The sequence below is a fragment of the Artibeus jamaicensis genome, unplaced genomic scaffold (genome assembly GCF_021234435.1).
Source record: "Artibeus jamaicensis isolate MK-2021 breed Jamaican fruit bat unplaced genomic scaffold, CSHL_Jam_final contig_484, whole genome shotgun sequence".
NCBI lineage: Eukaryota > Metazoa > Chordata > Mammalia > Chiroptera > Phyllostomidae > Artibeus > Artibeus jamaicensis.
In genome coordinates, this window is record NW_026521859.1 from 6,331,634 (window position 1) to 6,355,051 (window position 23,418).

The 23,418-nt window shown below is 40.3% G+C and overlaps 1 protein-coding gene across 2 annotated transcripts in view; it reads right to left on the reverse strand.

The window, feature by feature from the left end:
• PTCHD4 (patched domain containing 4) overlaps nucleotides 1-19,687 on the reverse strand; it is a 197,187-nt gene extending 177,500 nt beyond the window's left edge. Inside the window, exon 1 of one of the 2 annotated variants that reach the window (XM_053668323.1) lies at nucleotides 19,259-19,687. In XM_053668323.1, coding sequence (XP_053524298.1) covers nucleotides 19,259-19,687 — 429 coding nt within the window. Of the gene's footprint in view, nucleotides 1-19,084 lie in introns of both variants that reach the window. The other variant, XM_053668322.1, reaches the window with a different exon arrangement.
• Nucleotides 19,688-23,418: the final 3,731 nt, after the last annotated feature.

Genomic DNA, 23,418 nt, shown 5'->3' on the forward strand with positions numbered 1-23,418 from the left:
TAAACCGCAATTGAAAAGGTGGTTCTCCATGTCCACAACTACCTTCTGATACCTGGAGAGAGAGTGTTTTAGAAGAGGTAAAATATTTCACATGGTAAATGAACCATACACATGAGTGACATAGGCATGATAATATATTACATGTAGAAAGGCTGATTTTGCTGAACAGAGTTTCATATTCTCTTGGACAGCCTCTCTTCTCCATGTTAGCAGAATGAGAGATAATCAAGTTAGCAAATAGTATTCTCTCTACAGCTTTTCCTAAATCTGTGGAGTGTGGCTTCTGCGATTTAGCAGGCCTATTCTCTCCTTAGTGCCAGGGACTAGGTTTTGCAATATTACCTTGAGGATTTAGCATCTTAGCTTGGCTGTTTCTGGTTCCCCAAAATGAGGAAGATGAATTATTTAACATCCAGGAAGCACCAGCTGTGCTCTCTCCTAAATGCTGTGCTTTCCCTACCAACGGGATTTACAATTAAAATAGGTTTCTAATCTAAAAAGGACTACAATTTTGACACACAAACGAGACTAGACAGTTTTTCCTCAGTAGAGAAGATAGACTAGTGAGCATGCCTTCATGGCTGTCATTATGCATCCTAGAAATTCTCCATAGATAGCAGCTCAGAGTCCAGCCAAGTGGCCTGACATGAAAGACACAGACTCCAAGGCCACTAAAAGTAAGGATCTACAACATGCAATATGAGGGATTTAGGTGAGGTACAAAAATGATTATCCCGAAAGGGCGGGATGCTGCTAAACATCCGACAATGCACAGCACAGCCCCTCACAACAACAAACTATCAGGCCCAAAATGTCAGTGGTGCTAGGTTTAGAAACCCTGACCTTGAGAACTTCCAAATACTTTGCATTCTCTTAAATGTTGGCATTCTTGGGGGTCTTATAATTACCTGCTTTGAGAGGGATTTCTATGACTTTAATTAGCCTACCTGGGCCAGTTCTAGGAAATAAAATCATTTCCCCCTTGTGTTGAATGAGAATAAAAATGCTGACTTACCACCCAAGTAGGCAGACTCTAAAGACTGATTCTTCTTTTGTCTCAAATGTCCTCCCTATAGCTTTCTAGCTCATTCCAACCCTTGTTTTGGGAACTACCTCAAATTCTGTTTCATCCTAAAAGCCTTGGGGAAAGATAAAGGGTGCTCCATTGTCCCTCTGAACACCTTTCTACAGCAAGCTGTGTCTGCGTTCCTCACTGCGCACTGACTGCCTGATATACTCACTACGCATGTGACATGCCAACTGAGTTGCAAATTCCTCGCTGGTAGGGATAATATTTCGTGCTGCTTTAGAAACACACAATCGATTAGTATGTTGCACATAATGAGAACTCTATAAATGTGTATTCATCATATCTTCATATATTGTGGGTCCCCTGGGAATAATGGTTATTCAATAAAATTAGACGGACTTTGGCTGCCAGTTTCCCCATATCTAAATTTGGGGCAGGAAGAGGTCATTTAAAAATGATATCAAGGGGACAGTGACCAGAGGGGAGAGGGGAGGGAATTTAAGGGGAAAAAAGGGGAGGGATTTAGAGGAACAAGTATAAAGGACACAAGGACAATAACTAAGGGGGGTGGAAATGGGAGGGAGGTGGGGAGCATGGGGTGGGGTGGGCTGGGATGGGAGAATAGACAGAAAACAGTACTTGAAACATAACTACAAAAATTTTTAAAAATGATATCAAATATGTTTCTATTTATAATAGTTTCTGATCTACAAAGTCTGCACGTGGACTTGGATCTCTGGCTTTCATAAAAAGTAGGTGTCATAATGATGTATTAGAAAAAGAAGAATTATTTAGGGTCATTATATGTTGTTAATATAAAAATGAATAATGGAATATCATAACAAAGAGAAATAGTTTTATAATAGAGAAGCACCATTATATTAGGTTCATTAAGACTTTTGGAGGAGTGTTCCAGGAAAAGAGGCAGAAATTCGATCAATTAAATGAGCTGCACATGAATTGTACTTTAAAAATTGCTTAAATTGATTTTGGAAAAAATCTATAAGGAATATAGTTATTATTTATTCTTAGTAAGGATGAATTTAATGATACAGTGAATCCTTTTCTACTGTTAATCTTGATTTTCCTATGAAAACCATCGGGAATAACTTTTCGTGCAACTGAACTAAAGATCGAAGGACCTATGTGGTCGGTGATTTAGCAGTAAGATGTAGGAGCTGCAAAAAAGAATAGTGGTTTCATTCCAGTTGAAGTGGACTTTGACAAGGTGCTTAACCATCTGTGCCTCCATTTCCTCGTTGTCAAAGTAAAGATAATGTAAGGTAGTGCCTCACTGGCTTACTGGTGAGGACCAGATGAGTTCCTGTGTCGAATTTAGAAGAGTGCCTGCTCCTAATAATGCAGAGTACTTGGCTGGTGTCTGTGCACATTACCATACGTGGCACGACTTCTCCCACGGTCCCATGTCAGACATGGCATTGTCTGTCCTTGCCTCCAAAAAATTAGAAGAAAGAGACTCCTACCTTGCTGTCTTAGAATGTTTAAATTCAAACAAACAAACAACAAAAACAACATCGAAGAAAACTGAAACAATTACTGAGATAAGTAAAGCAAAATAAAAGTTGCTGTAAGACAGATAACAATAACTAGATTTTCTATTCATGATGATTGAATGCACTGTGTGATTATTTAATAGTGCACCTCACTTTGTTAATACGGATTACCCTTATGATAAAATAAAAAGACACATTTCCATTTTATGGTTCTTAACACAGAAACTTAGAGTCTTACAATTTGTACTTAAACATTAATGCTCAGGAGCATACACCAAACATCCTTTAGATCAGTAAAGATATGAGATGTTTTTTCTTGATTATATTTACACACCGTGTTCTAGAAAGATTTATCATGACTGTTTGTTAAAAATATAAATAAATCTGTTTAATGAGAATAAAAATGCTGACTTATCACCCAAATGGGCACTAAATCAGAGATATTTATTAAACCAGATAACAAAAGCAGGAAGTAACTTAGTTTTTGTTCTTATTAAAAATGCTCAGTCTTAAAGCTGTGGTTGCTTCACAATTTATTAAGCATAGACTATAGATGAATGTATGCCTCATTTTTGCTGGTTAGATAACCCCACAATTATCCTAATAGTTACTACACACTAGGGAGGAAAGACCTGAGAACAGGATGTTTTTTGGGGTCATGGAAAGTTCCACTAGCCAATGATTTTCTGGCCAGGTCTTGTGCATGATTTATAACCCTCATGTTTTTTCATCTTGATATTTCTTGGTCCATACCCATAAAATTTTCCTGCTTTGTGTTCATTTTGTAAGTCTAGAGCATTATTGGGATTTTATGCTGACTTCATAACCTTCAGGGTAACTGATCATAGCAAACTATTTCTCTGCTTATAGAGAGCAGTTCTCCACAGACCTCAATTTTAATGAGTGCATTTCGAAAAAGAAAACATTTATTACCAATTAAAATCAATTTCTCTGAAAGATTTCTTCTACCAATAAAAAGCATTTGTTTTTATTATAGCCCCTGAGGAGGCTGAATCGGATGTAGCACCAACTCTGGGTTATTCAGAGTTCTAAATCATTTTGGACTAACCTTTAAGATTCACCTTACCATGCAGACCTGATTTTTCATTTTCTTGTCTTCATCACTAGACAGTAGGTTTCTGGAAAAGAGGACCTGTAACTTATCTCTGTAACCCCAGTTCTTAGTGTAAACCTGGTGTCTGAAACGGTGTAAGCATGGAATCCATCTCTATTGAGAAAAGCTATGCACTTAAGATAAGGCAAATACACAGAGGGGAGGGTTTGAAGCAGGGAAGATAATTGTATATCTTTATAAAGAACACAATATGTGGGTTTAAGATTCAGGAGACCTAGCAATTTCCCAAACTCACAAGTTCACTAAAACAACAAAGACTGTGAGGTGGAGATGAAGCCTCTGTATGAGAGATTACTCAGTTGGAGATGAGAAGGCCAAGAAAACATCATGACCATTTCCATAGTCACAGGTGGAAGATGTTCAAAAATGACTGTGATGACCAAGGTTTCCTCCACTGAAAGAAGAACAAACAAGAGATTCCTGTTTTAAACAGATTTAACAAATAATTTTCTTCTGGGTAGACACTAGTTAGTGAGTAGGTTACTGAAGCAATTTATATATTAACAGGGCTTTCTGAAGTGTGTAGATCAGATAGCCTTCCCAAATCCCTCTCAGTGAAGTCTTGTGAAAATATATGCACATAATCTAATGCTTATGTCAAACTCATTTAAGGTATATCACAATTTCTTAATAGTTTTTTAAACCAACAAATAAGAGGATCCAATTTTCTACTTTTATACGGCTCCACAAAATATAGAGCAAGTGTGGACTCAGCTTCATAAAATGCTTTTGCTTTTTGCCAAAGATAAAACATTTAATGTAAAGGAGGTAAAGGGGAACCAGATAAGTGGCTTTCTTCCTGGCATGTACAATTTCCAGTTACCAGTGGCCAGTGGTGCAGATCCCATTGTTGCATACTGACTGGGAGCACCCCTTTCACCTCACTGCACCTAGTGATTTACAACTGCCATTTAAAAATAATAAGAGAGTATAAGATTTGTGGACCCACTGGGATGCTAATGGAAAAGCTTTCTACTGACCCAGGAAGGGCACTTGGATTGTTATGGCTCCTCTGTAGCTGAAATTACTTTAAATAGGCATTGCACTTTAATAAACATACTTTTCCTTTAATTAGACATTGTGTCAATACTGATTTACTAGGGACTGACTTGCCACACTGCTCTGGGGAAGCCAGGATTCCTATACGAATGAGTTAAAAGTCACAAGCTTCTTGAAATTAGTACGTAACTTTCTCAGAACTCCTATGTCTAGAAAATAAGTTTAATATTATTTTCACAGGTGAAAAGACAGAAGATGTGGGAGTTGGCTGGAGAGTAAGTAAGTTTTGGCTACCCTAAGACTGGGAGTATTTCTGAATTCTTTAATGTCATGCTTTTCAGACTCAAAATGTGACAGTTGAAAAGCCAGTCATTCAACACAAATTTCTTTATCCCCTATGTACTTAACAAAAGGATGGGCTAAGAAAGGATAGCATTAATAAATTGGTTACAAATCAGCAAACACTGAGCACCTCAGTATATGAAGGAATTTAAATTATATTGATGGAAAGCAAAGACCTAATAAAACTTTAGTCTATTTCAAGTCCTACTATTATACTTCTTGGAGTTATCAGGATTTATTACCTTTGGCTCTATCACCAAAATAATAAATATTTACTATGTGCCTAAGGTTTTCTTTATTAATCTCCTTGCAGAAATGTATTAAGTAAGGATGCCTTTTAAAGTGTCAAGGGATATATCTTCCCAATGACTAGCAATCTGGGAAATCTTTAAAGCATAGCAAATTGATTAAGACATCATATTTCTGGCCAGTCAGTACCAGATTAAGGAACTGCAGAGGAGGATGAAGTTGTTCATTTTAGCTACAGGGTTCCCATGGAGGCAGTTTACCTGGCAGGGCAATGGTGATGGTGTCAGGGCCAGTGCTCGCTGGGCCTGAAGCTGCGGCTCAGAGAAAGCAGGTTATTTCCATATTCTCTCAGCCTACACACTGCAAAGGAGCTGGGCAGGATTGGAGATGTCTTTCTGGCCTAAGGTCCTTCATCGTTTCTCAACCAGGTTATCCACTGGAATCATACAAAAAACTTTAATAATACCAATTCTCAGGTCCTTTCCCCAGAGATAACATTTCAATTGGTCTGGGGGGAGGGCGCAGGCCTCACATAATTGGAATGTTCTTGAAGTGATTCTCATGAGAATCATTGAGCTATATAGCAAGAGAAAAACAGGAAAAAAATGACTTTGCCATAGAATAAGCCACAAGGTACTCTTAGAAGCTTAATCTTGAATGTGGTCTTTAATAAAGCAATGCGCAGCATTTTGGAGTTAGTCTATAAATAAATCAGGTCCTTTTAATTTCTAACCAAGCTTCTTCTTGGGACACCTACTCCCTTGGAACTTGGTGACCTATATTTGTATCTTGCTTTCATAAGTGCACATACTTAAGAAAGTGGTATTTTAAATCATGTGCAAAAATGTTGTTTTCTTATGGCTTCTGTTGACAAGCCGGAATATTTTGCTTTCTTCCTTATGTCTGTTAAAGACTGTGAAAACTAGCTCCAAGAATGCTGTGCCAGAAATACTCCAAAGATAACAATGAATGAGCGGTTAAGTAAATAATGTCACAATCACTTGCCAGAATTCTGAACAAGAAATAAAACCGTAATTATGGAAACACTTCTGAAAAATGAAAACAAACAGAATCAAAAAATACATACACTGTGTGTTCTGCAGTGAAAGATGAAAATAAATTACTTATAGAATCGGTGGTAGGATTATAAGTGATTTTTTGCTTGGCTTTCTAATCTTTCCTTGGTGTTGTTTTGATGTTAGACTTACATAAAAAATAGCTACAATTTATTGAGAAGCGACAGAGTACCAGAAATTTTAAAAATCAGCAGACCGAATATTAATAATACTATTTTTAACATACAGAAACAGGGACAGGGCATTAAGTAACTAACATGTCTAAGTCACACAGCTAGTAAATGAAGAAATTAAATTCAAATACAGAGTTGTCTCTTTTTCAGCACCTTATTCTTCATTATTTACAAGTTTTAAAAGAGAGACTTGATCAATAAGCAGTTCCCTTATTTTAATCCATTAAGAAATATGAGCCACCACAATAAAGACATTGGTTGCTTTAGGCTGAATGGGCCAGATTGTCAATGCTTATAGTTTCAACATCATCAATAAGGTTTCAGGATACTGAACAGAGGGAAAGATGAGAAATGAGGATTTCCTCATCAATTTAGTTATCGATTACCAAAATATTCTTCTGTCAGGAAGAAGACAAATAGAATCATCAGTTTACAAACAATTTTTGAGATATTGATTAGTTAACTACATTGTAAACTTGTGCACTGTTTGGTAAGAAACATGCTGACAAGATGTGGTTAATTTTTTTTTAAGTGTCTTAAGTTTCTCAGTCTAGAAAAAAAATCCAATTCTTTAAAGGCAATCCCCCAGGTAAAAATAGTTGAAAAGAATGAAATAAAAATAAAACTCAAGTTGCCAATGCCCGTTTTATGTGCTATTCCCTTGGAGAGGCAATGCTCTACCTATGAAAAGGGGTCATAAACTAGTTCAGAGCCTGGGATTTTGGCCCCTCCGGGAGCTGACGCAGGGTGCGTGTCTGCCTCCAGGGGCACTTACGGGTGCACCACTACGCCTGTCCCCAGGCTCTGCCTCACTGGCCCAGGGATTGGCCTTACAGAGGTTATCACCCAACTTTGCTTCTGCAGGAAGCCCCAATTCCTGGGAAGGGAGAAATGACAAGCTGGACTTTTCCCACATTTCTTTTAAGCTAGAAATGTGAAGAAGATATGATCCTCAGCCTTAAAACCTTTATAATCAAGGAAAATAAGATGCATTGTAGATAAGACATATATTGTACTTTATTAATGCTGCTGAACAAGTATTTAATAGCATACCGCATCTTTGTTTTTAACGCAACATTGCATACAGGGAAAGTGTAACCTAGACTGTCCACTGGTTCAGATTTGGGCTTGCTACTCTTCCTAGCCTGTAAATTCCCACTAATCAGCACCCATCCCTTCCTTCCTTCCTTCCTTCCTTCCTTCCTTCCTTCCTTCCTTCCTTCCTTCCTTCCTTCCTTCCTTCCTTCCTTCTTTTTAAAAAAGGAACAGGAGTTCTCTTATTCTTTACCCAATCCCTATGTTTTAAGAAATTAAATTCAGTTTCTCCCATTGCATGGATAAAAATTATAAAAATCATCCCCTTTACATTTCATGACCTCTAGCACTTTTGCTTATAAAATCTCAATCCTACTATATTCAAATGGCCAACATGGGCAGTTAAATAAATAATCCTCTTTCTAGCCTAATGATTTTTAAATCTGAATAGTGATACTTTATTACAAAAGAAAAAAAAAGTCTTGGACACACAGTGTCAACCTAATTATTTTATTTATAATAAATGGTTGACATGGTTCTGGCTAATATAAGCAGTTTCTTTTCAACTTTTTAAATTAATATTTAATTAACATGTAACATTGTTTTGGGTGTGCAATGTAATAACTTGATATATGTGTACACTGTGAAGTGATTGCTACACTAAGTTTAGTTAACATCCCTCTTAACTTTAAAATATACAACACAGGATTGTTAACTATAGCCACCATGCTGTACGTTACATCCCTCAGGGCTTATTTATCTTATGATTTAATTTCTTTAATTAAATTTTTGCATATAAGTATTTTTCATCTGCTCATAGATAGATATTAAATAAAAGACATTTCCACTAAATGGAATCTTTATCCAGTGTAGTCTTTGAATGAATTTTTCCATTTATTCATTCAATTTTCATTTTATTAGCAAATAAACACTTGGGATTATTAAAACCATAAATGTAACTTGGGTTTCCTAAGGCCAGAATATACAAATAAGGACACATTAAAAGGAATTTAAGTTTTACTTGCTTAGAGGCAGAAACTCTGGCCCCTGCTAACTTTCACCCCTGCATTTCTGGGAGTCCTCAGAATATCTTTCTTATTTCCCAGCTAGACCTTTCATAGCCTTCCTCATCGGTCCCCTGACTTCTGGCCACTGCTCTGAGTTATGACTGGAGCAGATCCCCATGACACTCTGACCTTGGTGCTGGGTGGGGTCTTCTGATGCTCTGAACTCCCAGGGGGCTCAGCTGCCAGATGAAATACAGGACACCAAGTTGAATCTGAGTGTTGGACAAATAATCCATAATGTAAAACATACCTATACTAAAAATGTATTCTTTGTTACTCCAAGATTCAAATTTAATTGGATAGCTTGTATTTTTATTTGCTATATCTGGAAGCCCTACCAAATGCCCAAGCCATGTTATGTTCCCTACAGACTCACCTGAGCTCAAGTCACCAGTGTGCTGCGTCCAGGTGGGAAAAGTTTTTCTCTCTCTCTCCCTCTTCTGGTGGCCCTTTGTCTCTTGAGCCCAAAGCTATGTTGCTTGTGCCTCGGATATCTCAGGACCACTCATGAAAATAGTTATTAATGTATTCCTGTGGCTGTCTCTTTGTCCGGGTTAGGCACAGCCTGAGAATGTCAGACTGAGACTAGGATGGGCTTTTTCTTGGTTCCCCTACAACTTCCCCAAGGTCATGCCCTACAAACTGTCTCCTTACTGGATGGCTTCTTCCGGTCAAATCAATGTATGTAATGCAGGCTACCAGCCTATTGCTTTGACAGGCACATCCAGTTATATTTTAGCAAAGGCTTGCGACAAATGTATAACACAAGTTATACCATGATTAAGGGAACTTCCTTCAAAGCACCTCCAAAGTGCATTAAAGTATTTTCTACTTTTGGAAGCAGTTAGAGAAGCTTCATGGAAAAGTGGCTTTGGGGACTCAGCTTTTATGAGATGTGGATGCATTTGACAGTGTAAAAAAAAATTCCAAGCAAAATGAAAGTGTAAAGGAAGGTAAGAAAACAGGAAAGTTTAGGGTGGCTTTACTTTGGTTTGGTTGCAGCAGATGTTGTATTGCAACCTGAAACTACAAGTAAAACTGGGGACCTGGCAAAGGAAAGTTCTCAATGGCCATTGTCAATTTCCTCTCCAGGCAACAGAAGCCCTTGCAAGATTTGTTTAATAGAAAATAGAAGGAAGTAATGCAGATAATCTTGCTACACAGGCTAGGTTCCAAGTGTGAGAAATTATATGAGAGAGTCAAATAAACTAGGTAAAGAAGGTCCAAAGGAAAGATAATGAGAAAAAAAAGAAATTTAAAAGATGACCTTGGTCCCCCACCTTGGTAGCCCATTATAATAAAAAAAAAATCCCCATGCCCATGCCACTTCCAGACTAATTAAATCAGGATCTCTAGAGATGAGACCCATGACATCAGTATTCTTAAAGCTCCCTCCTACCTTGGTCAAGATGGAGTACTAATGCTGTGTAACTATGGTTCTTACACTTTAGCAAGAATCAGAAATAGAAAGGACTGCTGGGCCCCAACCTCTGAGATTCAATAGATCTGGAAGGAGGTCTAAGAATTTACTTGTCTAAAAGTTCCTAGGTGATGGGGATGTTGTTGGTACAAGGATCACACTTTGAGGAAGTTCTGTTTAAGAATGATCAGGACCTGCCCTGGCTGGTGTAGCTCAGTGGATTGAGCACGGGCCTGCGAACCAGACAATCGCGGTTCGATTCCCAGTCAGGGCACATACCTGGGTTGCGGACCAGTTCCCTGCAGGCCAGTTCCCAGGAGGGGACACACGAAAGGCAACCATACATTGATGTTTCTCTCCCTCTCTCCTTCCCTTCCCCTCTAAAGATAAATAAACAAAATATTTTTTAAAAAAAAGAATGATCAGGACCTGGTAGTTAATGAGATATTACTTTGTGTATGTATCTTGGCTGGGTTCGGGAGGAAGGAGGAGTTAATCATAGGTGACTGAGATTCTGAATCTGAGTAAGTGACAGAATAGAGATGTCATTAATAGAGTTATAAGCATGAAAGAAAATAGATGTTTGGCTTGAGGAAGAACATTGAGAGAACAGACAATGTTTCATGGGAACAATTATAAATATAAGTATAGTAAGGGCAGAGAGCCAGAGAGAAGTAGAGAACCATCAGAGACATACAGGGAAAACCAAATGTCATAGAAGCCAAGAGGGGAGAAAGTGGTCAAGACCAGCTCTGTTGAGGCTATCACAAAAAATGTAACCTCCACGATACTTCCCAACACAGTAAACATCAAAACCAAGGCCCCACACTTTCCTTACCTGCCTTTTACTGTCCTTAACAAAGAGACATCACAGTCATCATGATAAACCTACAGGCAGCTCAAGCTTTTTAGTGCAAAACACAGAGAGATCCCTCATATTGCACTTACTAAAGAAACAGCAATGACTACAGCTCTGAGGGTGGGAACAAAAGGATTTTTTATCTAATAATGAGTTCACAAGAAAGTCAATTAACCAGTTCTGAATAAGGGTAAAATATCAGTGCTTAAGGAGTTCAATCACTAGCATTTAAGAATTTACGATGACACGGTGCTGTTCTAAGTGCTGTATACCCTTCCTACTCAGAGGGTGGTTCATGAGCCAGTGGCATCAGAATCACTTGCTGACAGTTACAGTTTGAGAATCACTGCTTTAGGTATCATGAACTCATTTAATCCACTTAGTGCTAAGGGGTATGGGCTAAGATGAAAGAACAAAATTGCAAAGTTAAAGTATATGTTCAAAGTGAGAGGGGTAATGGAGCAAAGATATAAACCTAGAAAATCTAGATTCATAGACTTTGTCCAAGCTTGTGTTACACCAGCTCTCAAGAAAGTCCTATCATGGCCCTTGACAACCTCACCATCATCACTCTTTAGCATCCATCCATAGTGACTTTCGCTCAATGCATCAAAGGGACTGTGTCCTCCCTGTTGCATCCTTGCTTCTACCGTCTAACCCACACTTGAGGAGTGTTAGCTCCCTTCAGATGTCAGCTCCCAGTCACTCACTCAAGTCATTTCGAACACCTCAAGTCTTGGTATTCTACCCTCGCAGCACCGTGTATTTTTCCTCCACAATAACCTGTAATTATGTATTTACCTATATGACTTTTGTCTTATTTACTAGATGCAAGCTCCTGGATGGCAATCGCCACATCTGCTGTTTTGTTCCCTGCTGAATCTCCAGGACACTTAAAATAGTTACCCAAATGAATGTTATATGAATGGCTGTTGAATCTCGTGTGTCTCTTGCCCACATTAGCATGATCGGCAGTGACCATCAGAACTGAATGTTCTCTCCCTCCATGTAATCAAGAGACCTGCTGAGGTGAGGGAACAGGCTGAACATTCAAAGGGAAGTGTAATCTTTGAGACTGAACCCTAAATAACCAGTCAAGACTCCATCTGCCACAACCCCGTGAAGCTGCTTTCAGATCTCCTGAAGCTACAGGAACCCTTTAAACATGCTTCTGCTTTCCGAAAACCAGGGCCTGTACTGTGCCTCCAGTCTTTGAGACGGCAAAGTCAGAGTGGTGTAGGTGTGTTCTCTCCACGATGGGAGGGTAGCTCTGGAGAAAAAGCATGGGCTGTTCTAGCACAAATCCTGTAACTAAACAGAGTCCATTCACTCTGCGTGCTGCTCATCAGGTAGCTTTCAGAGGCCCCGAATTTCCCTGAATGACAGAGAATAAGCCTTGATTTCAATGAATGGCTATGCTATAATAATCCTGTCTGAAGAAAGCATGGATTACAAGGCCACTTTCAAAATATACACACCACTGTAATTGTGTTCCATTTTCCCCAAATACTCTTGCTCCTATGTATAGTTCCTATACCTCGCATTCTCATAATACTAACATAATTAGTCTAACTCAGGTTTAATGATGCTGCTATTGTGAAATAACTGCAAAGAGCCTTGAGAAAAACACTGCTGATTTTTTTCTTAAAGAGATAGATTTAATTTCAACATTTTTGGAAAATATTGAACAACAGTAATACCTTTCATTCTAACCAGGTGACAGGCCCAATTACAGATGATAAGGATGAAAGTTTCTGGCTGTGGAACATCTGCTTAAAAATTCTTCAGGCACTTCTTCAATGTTTCTACCACGTGACTAAATGATATGGCTATGAGTTCAGTTACTCAATTTTCCTAGGGCGTTTTGGTTTTGAATCAACTCATGTTACTTTAAATTCAAGCCCTGACTAGTAAGACCAAGCTCCCTTTTAGACCTGAGCTTCTCAAACTCACTTTCAAGTGCATATGAATCACCTGTAGAGATTGTTAAAATGCAGATTCTGGTCAGCAGGTCTGTGCTGAAACCTGGGGAATTTTCATTTCTATCAAGCTCCAGATGCAGTTGCTGGTGGTGGTCCTCACACAACACTTTGAATGGCAAAGTCTTAGAAAATGCTACAAAATTGGTTTTGTGGCCTACAATGCAACTTGGCATGCTTTGAAGTCAGAAATATTCCTAAATGTTTCTGTGGGCCAGGGCTGTGATTAACGTAATTCTGTCCACCTCACACTGGCAGAAATAATCAGAGAAATGAATTACTCCCATGACTCCTCTCTGAGGGCTTGGGGGGACTGTTCGGCAAGAAATCGACCTGCAGTCCAACCTAAAGCTGTCTATGCAAATCAAGAATCTCAGCACTTCCAGATGTCCTCTTTGACAATGTTTATATTGAAGGTACACAGAAATGCCGAGATGTATCTGGAATAGGTCTGTACAGATACTGATCAACTCTAAAACTGAATTAAAAGAAACGTGGTTCAATCATGGTATAATAACTAATGGGTTAAACAAAAAAACATTATCCAGACACAGTATATTTTGAAAAGCACATCCTGGCTTATTTCAGTTATAATAATGTTCAAAGCAGAACAGATTAAGAAAAAAACTGTTTGAGTTCACTATTGCTTAACATAGCAGGAAAAGCAAATGAGCGTTTTTTGGTTTTTTGTTGGAGGGGACATGGAGGAGTGGCCTTCGTCCCTTCTACACTTTCGTCACACTGCATGAGGGTCTTTGCCTTCTCCGCATGCCACTCCCAAGTCTCCATCAGCCTAGGCCACTGAGGAAACCACCATGGGCTCAACTGATGATAAGAATGTGGGAACAATAGAGAGAATTATTTATGTTCCATTTTTCAAAACCTTCCCTTAATTCTTGAATTTCAAAAATGGAAAGAAACATAAATGCTTATAAAATTACTTAACTTAGTTGAAAGTAAGTTTTTGTAGAAATCAAGAAGCAAAACCTAGGTCCTGATACCAAACAAGTTTTTTGCCCACTTGGGTGCACTGAAAAAAATCAGTAAACAAACTTAGCCTGATATAGTGGCTCAGAAATATATGTGCAGCAATTTAGTTAGGAAATTAACATCATTCAACAGTATAGTTAAAATTGGATCAAGCCAATCTTTACCACCAGAGGAAAAATATTTTAGAATATATCCCCATGTATACTGTAATGATATTTACTAGTGCATGGTGGAATGTTACAGAAGAATCCTAGAACTTGAAGCCCAGATTAGTGATGGCGCTGGTCCATTGTCACACAACTGTTTTTTAAGAGGTGTGGTTAGAACTTAGGTCTCCTGAGTATTTCTCTAGTCCTCATTGTACCACTGTATTATTCCATATGGTCTCATCATTTTTTCCCAGATGTCCATTTAAGGTAGAAATACTCAAGGCTGTCTCTCACACAAGCCCCTGGCTCCAAACCTTGGGTCATATTATTTGATTCCCACTTTCGGTTGGTCCGGAAGTCTCACTCTAGTTTGTTCTAAATTGATGTACTACTATACTAAAGATGAAATCATGTGTCAGTGAGGAATTTGCTAAACTCTTTGTGGCAGGTTCTATAGTAGACACATAGCAGGAGCTTGCCCAACTGCAAGTGTTAGCCCTTTAGGGGCATATGAGTACGGTGAAGATTTACTTCATCTTCTTCAGAGCTGGTCTGTCTGACTGAGCATGGGAGCTCATTTAAAAGAGCATTAGTGGTCTTATAACATGGATTTCACGTGGCTTGCAACTTACAACCCTAGTTCTTTCTTAGTACAAAGAGCTGTTGTTAGTGAGAATTGTGCAGGATGTACTAGGCCCTAACATAGTACTATGGTTAAGAATATGAAGTTCAGTACCAGACAGTCCTGGATTTAAATACCAGCTTCAAAATGCAGTACCCACGATACCTCATAGAAGCCATTTAACCTCCTGGTCTTCAATTTCCCTACCTCTAAAATGAAAATAAAGACTCACTCTGGCTCAGACTTGTAAACATGGCATGCTGTGTATAAAACACCAGTATCACTTAGGACACAAGCTGAACATTCAGTAGGTTAACCATGTTTTCCTCTATCAAGAGGTAGAAATGAAAATATAAGCTTAAATGTAAATCTAAATCTAAATATCAGAGATGATCCTGACATGGATGTTGGGAAATTTTAGAATGAATTAGGGAAAGAAGTCTACAGAATAGTTTTTCTTGGAAATCTCTAGTAATAATGTTGTGCTTCCATTTCCAAGTCAGCTTAGGTTGCCCTTCCAATGAGATGGGGACTAAGCAACTAATGGCAACATCTTCCAAATCTGGAAGATACGTTCCACAAGTACCCAAAGAAACACTATATTTTCTTAAAAAGCAGGGCGTGTTTCTTTGTTTCTATTCTTAAATGTGGCACATCGAAGCACATGCACTCCACTTAAACCTGTGTCCAGAGGGATGATGTTAATGGGATTGAATGGGAAGAACAGCCTGCAGGACAATCGAATCTGCACATTCCCTTCACATCATTTGCCATGGACCACATTTGTCTGCTGCTTCTTGTGTCTTTTTTTGTGGTCAAAATAAAGAACTGGGGACACATGGATATAGGTTTTTTTCTTGTAACTACCCAGATGGAAAAGTACAGCCATGATGGCCTTCCTACAAGGCTACAAAATATTCCCTGCAACCACCTGAGCCACTGGAATGATAACAAAAATATTTCTCGGAGTCCAGAGTAACTCTTGCTTAACAATTTTGAGTGTCTGTCTCATTTTAATCAAGAGATTTGGTTCAACAATATGTTAGGTATATACCTGAAAAGTTCAGCCAGGCCACATTGTATTAACTTATGCAAAATGGATGTTTTAATAGGTGAGAAAACACCCAAAATTATAGGGATCAAAATATTTTATGGAAATCTAGAAAATGTAGAGAATACCTTTAAAATAAAAGTATTCCACAGAGGTTTGAAAGGTGATTAACAGACTAATCAATGATGTGTGTATTATCTACATAGAACTAGACAAGGTTGGGCTGGAGGAATGTGAACAGTACAGTGAAAATGTGATATGAACTTTATGTCCAATCAGAGATATGATAACACATAGATTATAATGACAGGCACAATTATAGAGTTCATATTATATAGGTGTAGGGATTTCAGATACTGGCCTCTTTTTTGAAAATGTATGTTTTATTCCATAGTATTATTCTAAAGTGACTACTGCTTTTTTCATCCCAGCTTCCCCTGAGCCTCAGTTTAGAATTCTGGACCAGAAACTTCCGTGCCCCTGCTTGTCTGGATCACCTTGTCAAGATAATCATGTTTATCTGAAGTCCTAAACCTTTCTATGCTCAGGACTACTTAGTTGTCTTCATTATATCTGGAAGATATCCTTGTGATTGTTTTAACGAAGGGTTTTGACTACTCCGTTCTGTCCATCAGTGTTTTTACATCTTCAAATTGTTTCTAAGCACTGACCTACTGGCTTCTTTCATGTCAAGAGATTGCCAATTCCAACTCGCATTATCTAGCCACTGCTATATATTTGGCTTTTTCTTCAACTTCTGATCCCCTGCCCATCCATAGCATCTTCCAGCACTAAATTTTTTCATATCGTCCTGAGTTGAGGAGATTGGTGATCTTAAGTATGACAGAGGAAAGCAAATTAAATTATAGGGCCAGAAAATGTACCTATAAAAATTACCCTCGAATCTCATATGCCATAACTTCTCCAACTTAAGCTTCCATCAGCATCATAGGGACACTCTTTGAATATTACTGGCACATATGAGTTAAAGTCATTTCCAAATAACATGTAATCAAAACAAAGGTCATCTCACTTTGCTCTGTGCCAGGGAGTTCTTAACCTGAAAGTCATCAGAGACCCTCCGATAGGATTTTAAGTACCCATGGTAATCACAAACTATGTTTTATATTATGTTAGTTTGTGTGTGATTACATCTGGATGCTTGAAAGGGCCCATTGTTCTCAGAAGAGTCTTAAAGTTTCATTTACCCAAACATGGCTTAAGGACACCACTGATGTCATGCAGAGGAAGGCAAGCAAATGCATTCGAGAAGACACTGAAATTGGAATGTAGCAGAAAAAGGGCTTTACAGTTTATAAAGCCAACATAAAATTCTGCTGTTTTTATGGTAAGCAGAATAATTCTACTCTTACTACATTGACCTTCATCATCAATTACTCCATTCTTTTATGGTTGTCCACTGACTCCTACTGAGATGTGGACTGACCCACCAATCAGGCAAAAAGTTTAGGTGGAGCGCCCATCACAGGCCTGGCATGGTGTCGGCTCGATGGCGGACCCAAAGATGGCAGTCTCTCTGTCTATACGTAACTCTGGATGAGAACAGTGACATCTACTCTTTTTAGCCTCAAGAGGGTAAGAATCTTGATTTTGTGCCTCAACCTTTGACTCAGGTGCTTAGAAGAACATCTGGTAAATCATAAGAGCACAACCAAAGATTATTAAATGAGTGAACTGAAGGCCTCAGGGCCTTCAGGGGTCTGTGCTATAAATGCCATAATGATATTGACAGATAAACAAAAGTCCACAGTGGACATTTTGTTTGACAAAACTCTTACACCTGAATGATAAAACTCTTATACCTAGAGAGTACTGTTGAATAAAGGAGATAAGGGACCCAACTAATAATGCATACCAATAAACTGCAAACTAGCCTCAATAGGGAAAAGAAACTGAAGTTAAACACGACACACTTCAAAACCTTTCTTCACACCAAATGTTTGACATAGGGGCAAACTCAGTTAAGAGGCTATTGGCAGGAAAGATCACTCTCCTCCTCATCCTTTTTCTTGTCAAAGGATTTAGGAAACAAAAAGCATGCTGTCCAGCAACATATATTCATCATACTCCCTTCAACAACCGTTAAGCAGACTATCCTTTACCTAGATGTCAGGCGATGAACCATCTGTCCAGCTTCACTAAACCTCAAGGGGCAGTTTAAGCAAACAAGGGGCCAAAACCCTGTTGGCCTCCAGATGCATTTAAATGAGGACAACATATTAAGAGGAAGCAGGTGATAAGGCTTCCCAAGGAGCCCCTAGTTCCTGAGTGCATTAAATTATCCTTCAGTTCAGGAAAAAGAGCCTTTTGATCTCAAAAACCCTAAGAAAATAATTTTGTGTGCAGATGCTTGACTACATCAGATAAACAGAAATATTAGTGATTTCCTATATTGAGTCCATCCAGTTACTCAAACTGGGGTTCCTCCTATTCCATGATCCCCATGGAAGCACCCGGGGTTGAGCATACAAATGGTGCAGTGACTCTTTTGGAAGTCACATCTGTCCCTGAAACTTCAGTCGCCTGGAGACCGCATGCTTCATTCCCTGCCGCAGCTCAGTCCTGCCAGTGTAGGATGAGTTTAGAATCCTCACCTGAGCAACAAATTTGAATTGAGTGTTGAAAGAGCAAAATACATTCAGTGCTGAAACAATGATCATTCGCACTTTTTGTTTCCTGTGGACTTTTTCCTTTTCTTTTGCTATTATAATAATCTTGCTTTAGTTTGGATTATTATGGGAAGAAGATCACAGGACTCTCAGCGAATTAGCATAGCAGTTAGCTGCACATCCCCATTTCCACACAGAAAAAAATTTTAGTATCTTTCACCATGCAACCACACAGGCATACAATGCCTGGAATCCCAACTCCATTCACACTCACTGCTCTCAGACACAGACACTCACTGGGCCCTGAGACACCAACTCCCTGCATGTCAGAATCAAGCCAGGCTGAAGATGCAGATAGGTGGGCATGGCACCAGGTGGATGTGTAATCAGTAATAAGAAATACATCGAGCCCCCATAATGAAAAGAAATCCCCCAAATTGTTCAGGACTCCCCCACCCCCTTCCATTCACTGATTTATTAACCCTGAACAAAGATGTAATTGCAGGGTCTCAGAAAAAAAAACTTTTTTTTTCCTTTTTTTCATTTTTGGCTTTTTTTTTGGTTTGGCTTTCAATTTCTTAATATCTAGTTGTACCATTCATTGCCTGTTTTCTTCACTCAGTTGCCCATCTTTTCCCCCCAAAATGAAAGAAGCATCAGCTTCTGAGTCTTAAGGATGAGACCTCTGCATTTTCTTTGCTTGTTTAGGGCAAGAAATGAAGTGCTGCCTCTTTAATTGGCAGAAGCATGCAGGAGGAGCATACCTTTAATTTAGTGTTGGGATACCTCACTTGCACCCTGGCTGTTGTCTTATTGGAGACGGCAGCCTGCCTGAGATCCTCTAGCACTGAAATAATATCATCCAGCACGCATTTCTTATCCTGATTTCTCAACACACACAGATGGGAAAAAGTATAATTATAGCCCTTGTGGTTCACCTTCATTTCCAGCACGGCTCGGTGGGTCTGCAGGATCCCCTCAGCCTGGAGCAAAATATTGTCCCCGGGTGGGGAGAGGAGGATCACCCTGCCATACCTCCCAGGGGTGTGTAAGTCCGAATAGAGCTGGCTTTTGGACTGGTCCAGGGGGAAAAGGCTGCTGGCCAGACTGCGCTCGATCTTGGCCAGGCTGTGGCTGGGAGCGACCAGGCGCTCCAGGTCTCCCTCGGGCTGGAAGCGGTTGAGCGCGCTGAGGCCGAAGGTGATGGTCAGGACTGCGGGCACGGTGAGGAAAAAGACCGGGTGCCGGCTCACGCACAAGCCCAGCCTGTGGCAGAACGACTGGAGCCCTCTGCGAAGCACCTGCCGCAGCAGCATCCTCCACCAGATCCAGCTTGCAGGCGCTCCCGGCCGTCTTAAAAAGCACATGTGACACGTGTAAGCGCCAGGCTATCCCCCTCTCCTTCATCCCACCCTCTGCCCGCCGGCCCCCGTTCCCACCGCCGCCGCCTCCCCACCCCCCCCCCACGCTCACCCCCGACCACTCCGCCTGGTCTTTCCCGGGCCCCACCTCCATGCGCTCCTACTACTCTTTCAAACACTGCAGCAAGTTGCAGTAAGGCGGGCAAATATCGACAGCGCGCGTGGGGGCACGCGGCGGGCGCTGCGGGGACGCCGCGGGGCTCGCCTCCTCCCCGGCCTCCCTGCGCCCTCGCCGCCTCCCGCGCCCCCTCTCACCGCAAAAGCAGCGATCCCACGGTCTAGCCCTTCATTTCGCTGCTGCAGTCCCCTGGCCTCCCGGGCTGGAGGTGGTTCCGTGCGGAGCGTCCCACAGATGTGGATTTCCTCTCAGTCCTGGTGGGGTTCGGGGCCGGACTGGAACCATGTGCCTCGGTGTTGTGAGAAGCAGACATGTGCCCCATAGGCGTGGGGGGGGGGCGGGGGCAGGAGTAGGAGGGGGCAGCTAAGCTTTTCTCTTTTTAAGATGCTGACAGTTATTTTTAGAGTTTTGTTTTCCCTCTTTCCTCCTCGCTGGAGTGAATGGAAGAGGAAATGGGTGAAGGTGCTGCTGGCCCATTGGAGCGGAGGCAATTAGAGCCCAAGAAAGGCGGGGTGGACGTGGAGGGAGGGAGCTCCTGGAGGCAGGCAGCCAGTTTTTCCCCTCCAGATACCCTGTGCCCTCGAATTGTGCTTTCCAGCTGAAAAAAAAAAAGGAACAGAGAGGATGATGCTGCATTTTCAACACGCTACAGAGCATGCGAGGGATTTCCTTGCAACACCTTCCACTCAGTGGTTTCACAGATTATCGGCTGCAGCGAGGGCCCCCAGAGACCCCATAGTACCCGCTGCGCGTTGGGCCCCAGGGACCCATCCCTTCCTCGCGCTGATGATTGGAGCGGAGGGACTTGCCAACCTCGGTCGCTTGTGGCTTGGGGGTGTGTGTGTGTTGAAGCTCTACAGGAAATATGTGGTTTCTCATAAAATATTGCATTCACATTCTGTACTTTGGAAGTTTAGGACAAAAAGTTCTTAAAAGCTGGTTTCAGCCCCCCCCCCATTTTTTCTTCCACTCTGAACCCCTGAATTCGGTTTCTCGCCATCTGATTGATTCGGAGGTGAAGAGGAGTGAAAGGCTAAGTAAATTTCTTCTGTGAGTAGAATTCCAGAAAGAAAAAAAGACAGTTGGGGACATTCATCACACAGATTTTGCCTAAATAAAGAGGGCTAGATGGGTAAGGGTAAGTCCATGGGAGTCCCTCGGTGTGTAAAAGAGTGAGCCTCCTTCACCATTTAGGAAAGAAAGTTCTCACCGGGTACAATTCCTCCCTCCTTACACAAAAGTGTGAAGGTGAGGAATTCTCACCTGCATCGGATCAACTTCAAAAACTGGACTATTAATAAGTGTGTGTGTGTGTGTGTGTGTGTGTGTGTGTGTGTGTGTGTGTCTGTGCCATTTCTCACCTATTAAAGCTTTCACCATTTCACATTCTGGAAAGAATAGGAAGAAATCTTTAGGACAAATTCTCAAGTTTGATGGTGATCTGCAGACTTCCTTTCCAAATTTTTGTTCTTTTTCATTGACTTAATAGAGAAGAATGAGCTTTAAGAAATGATTTGTCCACCTCTTCTTCATGACAGTGAAAAGACTTGTTCTTCATTATATACTTAGAGATGTACACATCCATGCATACAAACAAAAAAATCCTCTTAATAAATAGATGCTTTTTTACTTTTGCTAGTAGAATCTATTCTTCAGTTATCTGGAGAACAGTAGGACAGCAGAGAGCACAGAAATAAGGGCAATGCTTGTGGACAGCAATCTAAGGAAAAATTCTAGCCTTTTAAAATTGAAAGTGAACTTAGTGACCATCAGTTTGAATTCCTACGAAGGACGGGGATTGCTTCCAAATATGCTTGATGATTCTCCATCTAGCCCGTGCTGCAAAATCTCCACATTGTAAGAACCCACTCATTTTTCTAGGAAGCCCATGTTATTTTTAGACAGCCCCTTCCTGTTTATCTAAACTCAATCTCCATACAACACTCATGGGCTAGTCCTCCCTCTCCTTCAGTGGGAAGAGTCCCTTTTTGTCAAATGTTGATGCTGTTTCATTTAATGTATTCCATTAGCACAACATGCGGGGCCATTGTTTTTGGCTACACAGCAAAGAGGAAATCTATCTATCTCCCATTTTCTATGCCCTTTTATTACATTAAGTATTCTTAGTCATATCCTATACATTAACTTTTCTAAAAATGTGGTCTTTTTACAAAATATATACTAACAGATTTTAGGGATGGACTGTTGAATAATTACATAGTTCATTTTAGAGCTAAGGACACTAGGAACTGTAGAGCCTGAGTGAGATTAAAACCATGCTCAGAGTTACTGCAAAGCCGAGCCTGGTGTCCAGGGCTGTTTTTTCTAGTCCCATCACGTTTCCCCTGCAGCCTTGGACCAGGCCCACCCGGCTGTTCTTCACAATGAGCAAGTCAGTCAGAATCATCTCCTCTTGTACTGCCTCCACTCTCCACACCTCCCTCCCCAATAAATTCAATGGAATTAGAAGAATAAAAACACCACTAGGTAATTAACTCGGTAATATGGTACATCCATGAAATGAATTACTCTGATATAAATACAAATCATGGTGTAGGATGATAATGACATCAAAATATACCCACTACGTGTTAAGTGAAAAAACATGGACAGTATGAAACCACGTTGAAAAATAAAAATAGATGCTGGAAAAGATAAAGTCTGTATTAAAATGTTTCTTTTTATTGCTAGATTATGGGATCATGGGTGATTTTTTCTAAGGAAGAACCTTCTTAAATTCAGAAGTTTCAGATTACAGAAAGTTGCAAAGATAGTACTCAGATCCCACATCAAGCGTTGTTCCAGGATTCCATTCAGGATGCCACACTGCATTTGGGCATCAAGTTTTCTCAGGCTCCTATGGGCTGTGACAGTTCCTAGGACTTCCCTTGTTTGGGGTGACCTTGACAATTCTGAGAAGCAGTGGTCAGGTATTTTGAAGAATGTCCTTATTTGGGAATTATCTGTTATTTTTCTTATTGTTAGACTCATGTTGGGAGTTTTGGGGAGGAATAACACAGCGGTAATGTGCCATTTTTATTACATCGTATCAAGGGTACATTCTATTTACATGTTCATCACTATTGATATGAATCTTGACCACCTGCCTGAGTAGTGTGTGTCAGGTTTCTGCACTGTAAAGGTACTCTTCCTCCACACTGCTCTTCACACGGTTTCCTTTGGAAAGAAGTCACAGTGGGCAGCCTACACTAGAGGAGTGGGAGCTATGCTCCACCTCCTTCCTCTTTGAGGATGGAGTCCACGTCAGTTATTTGGAATTCTCCTACATGGGAGATTTGTTCTAGTCCATTCTACTCTAGTCCATTTTATTCTTTCAGTCCTCTATTTATATCACTTTTGACTTGAGGATATTTCTAAGTATTTTTATATATATTTTATTATACTTGGATACTTTCTTGCTCAAATTTTTTCAACTTTGGCTGTTGGGAGGACTTTCCCATTGGTTCCTGTATCATTTTAACGTATCCCATTATTGTTGGGAACTTTAAAAATATGTTCCTTGTTGGCAAATCATGGCCTTCTGTGCTGATACTTTGTA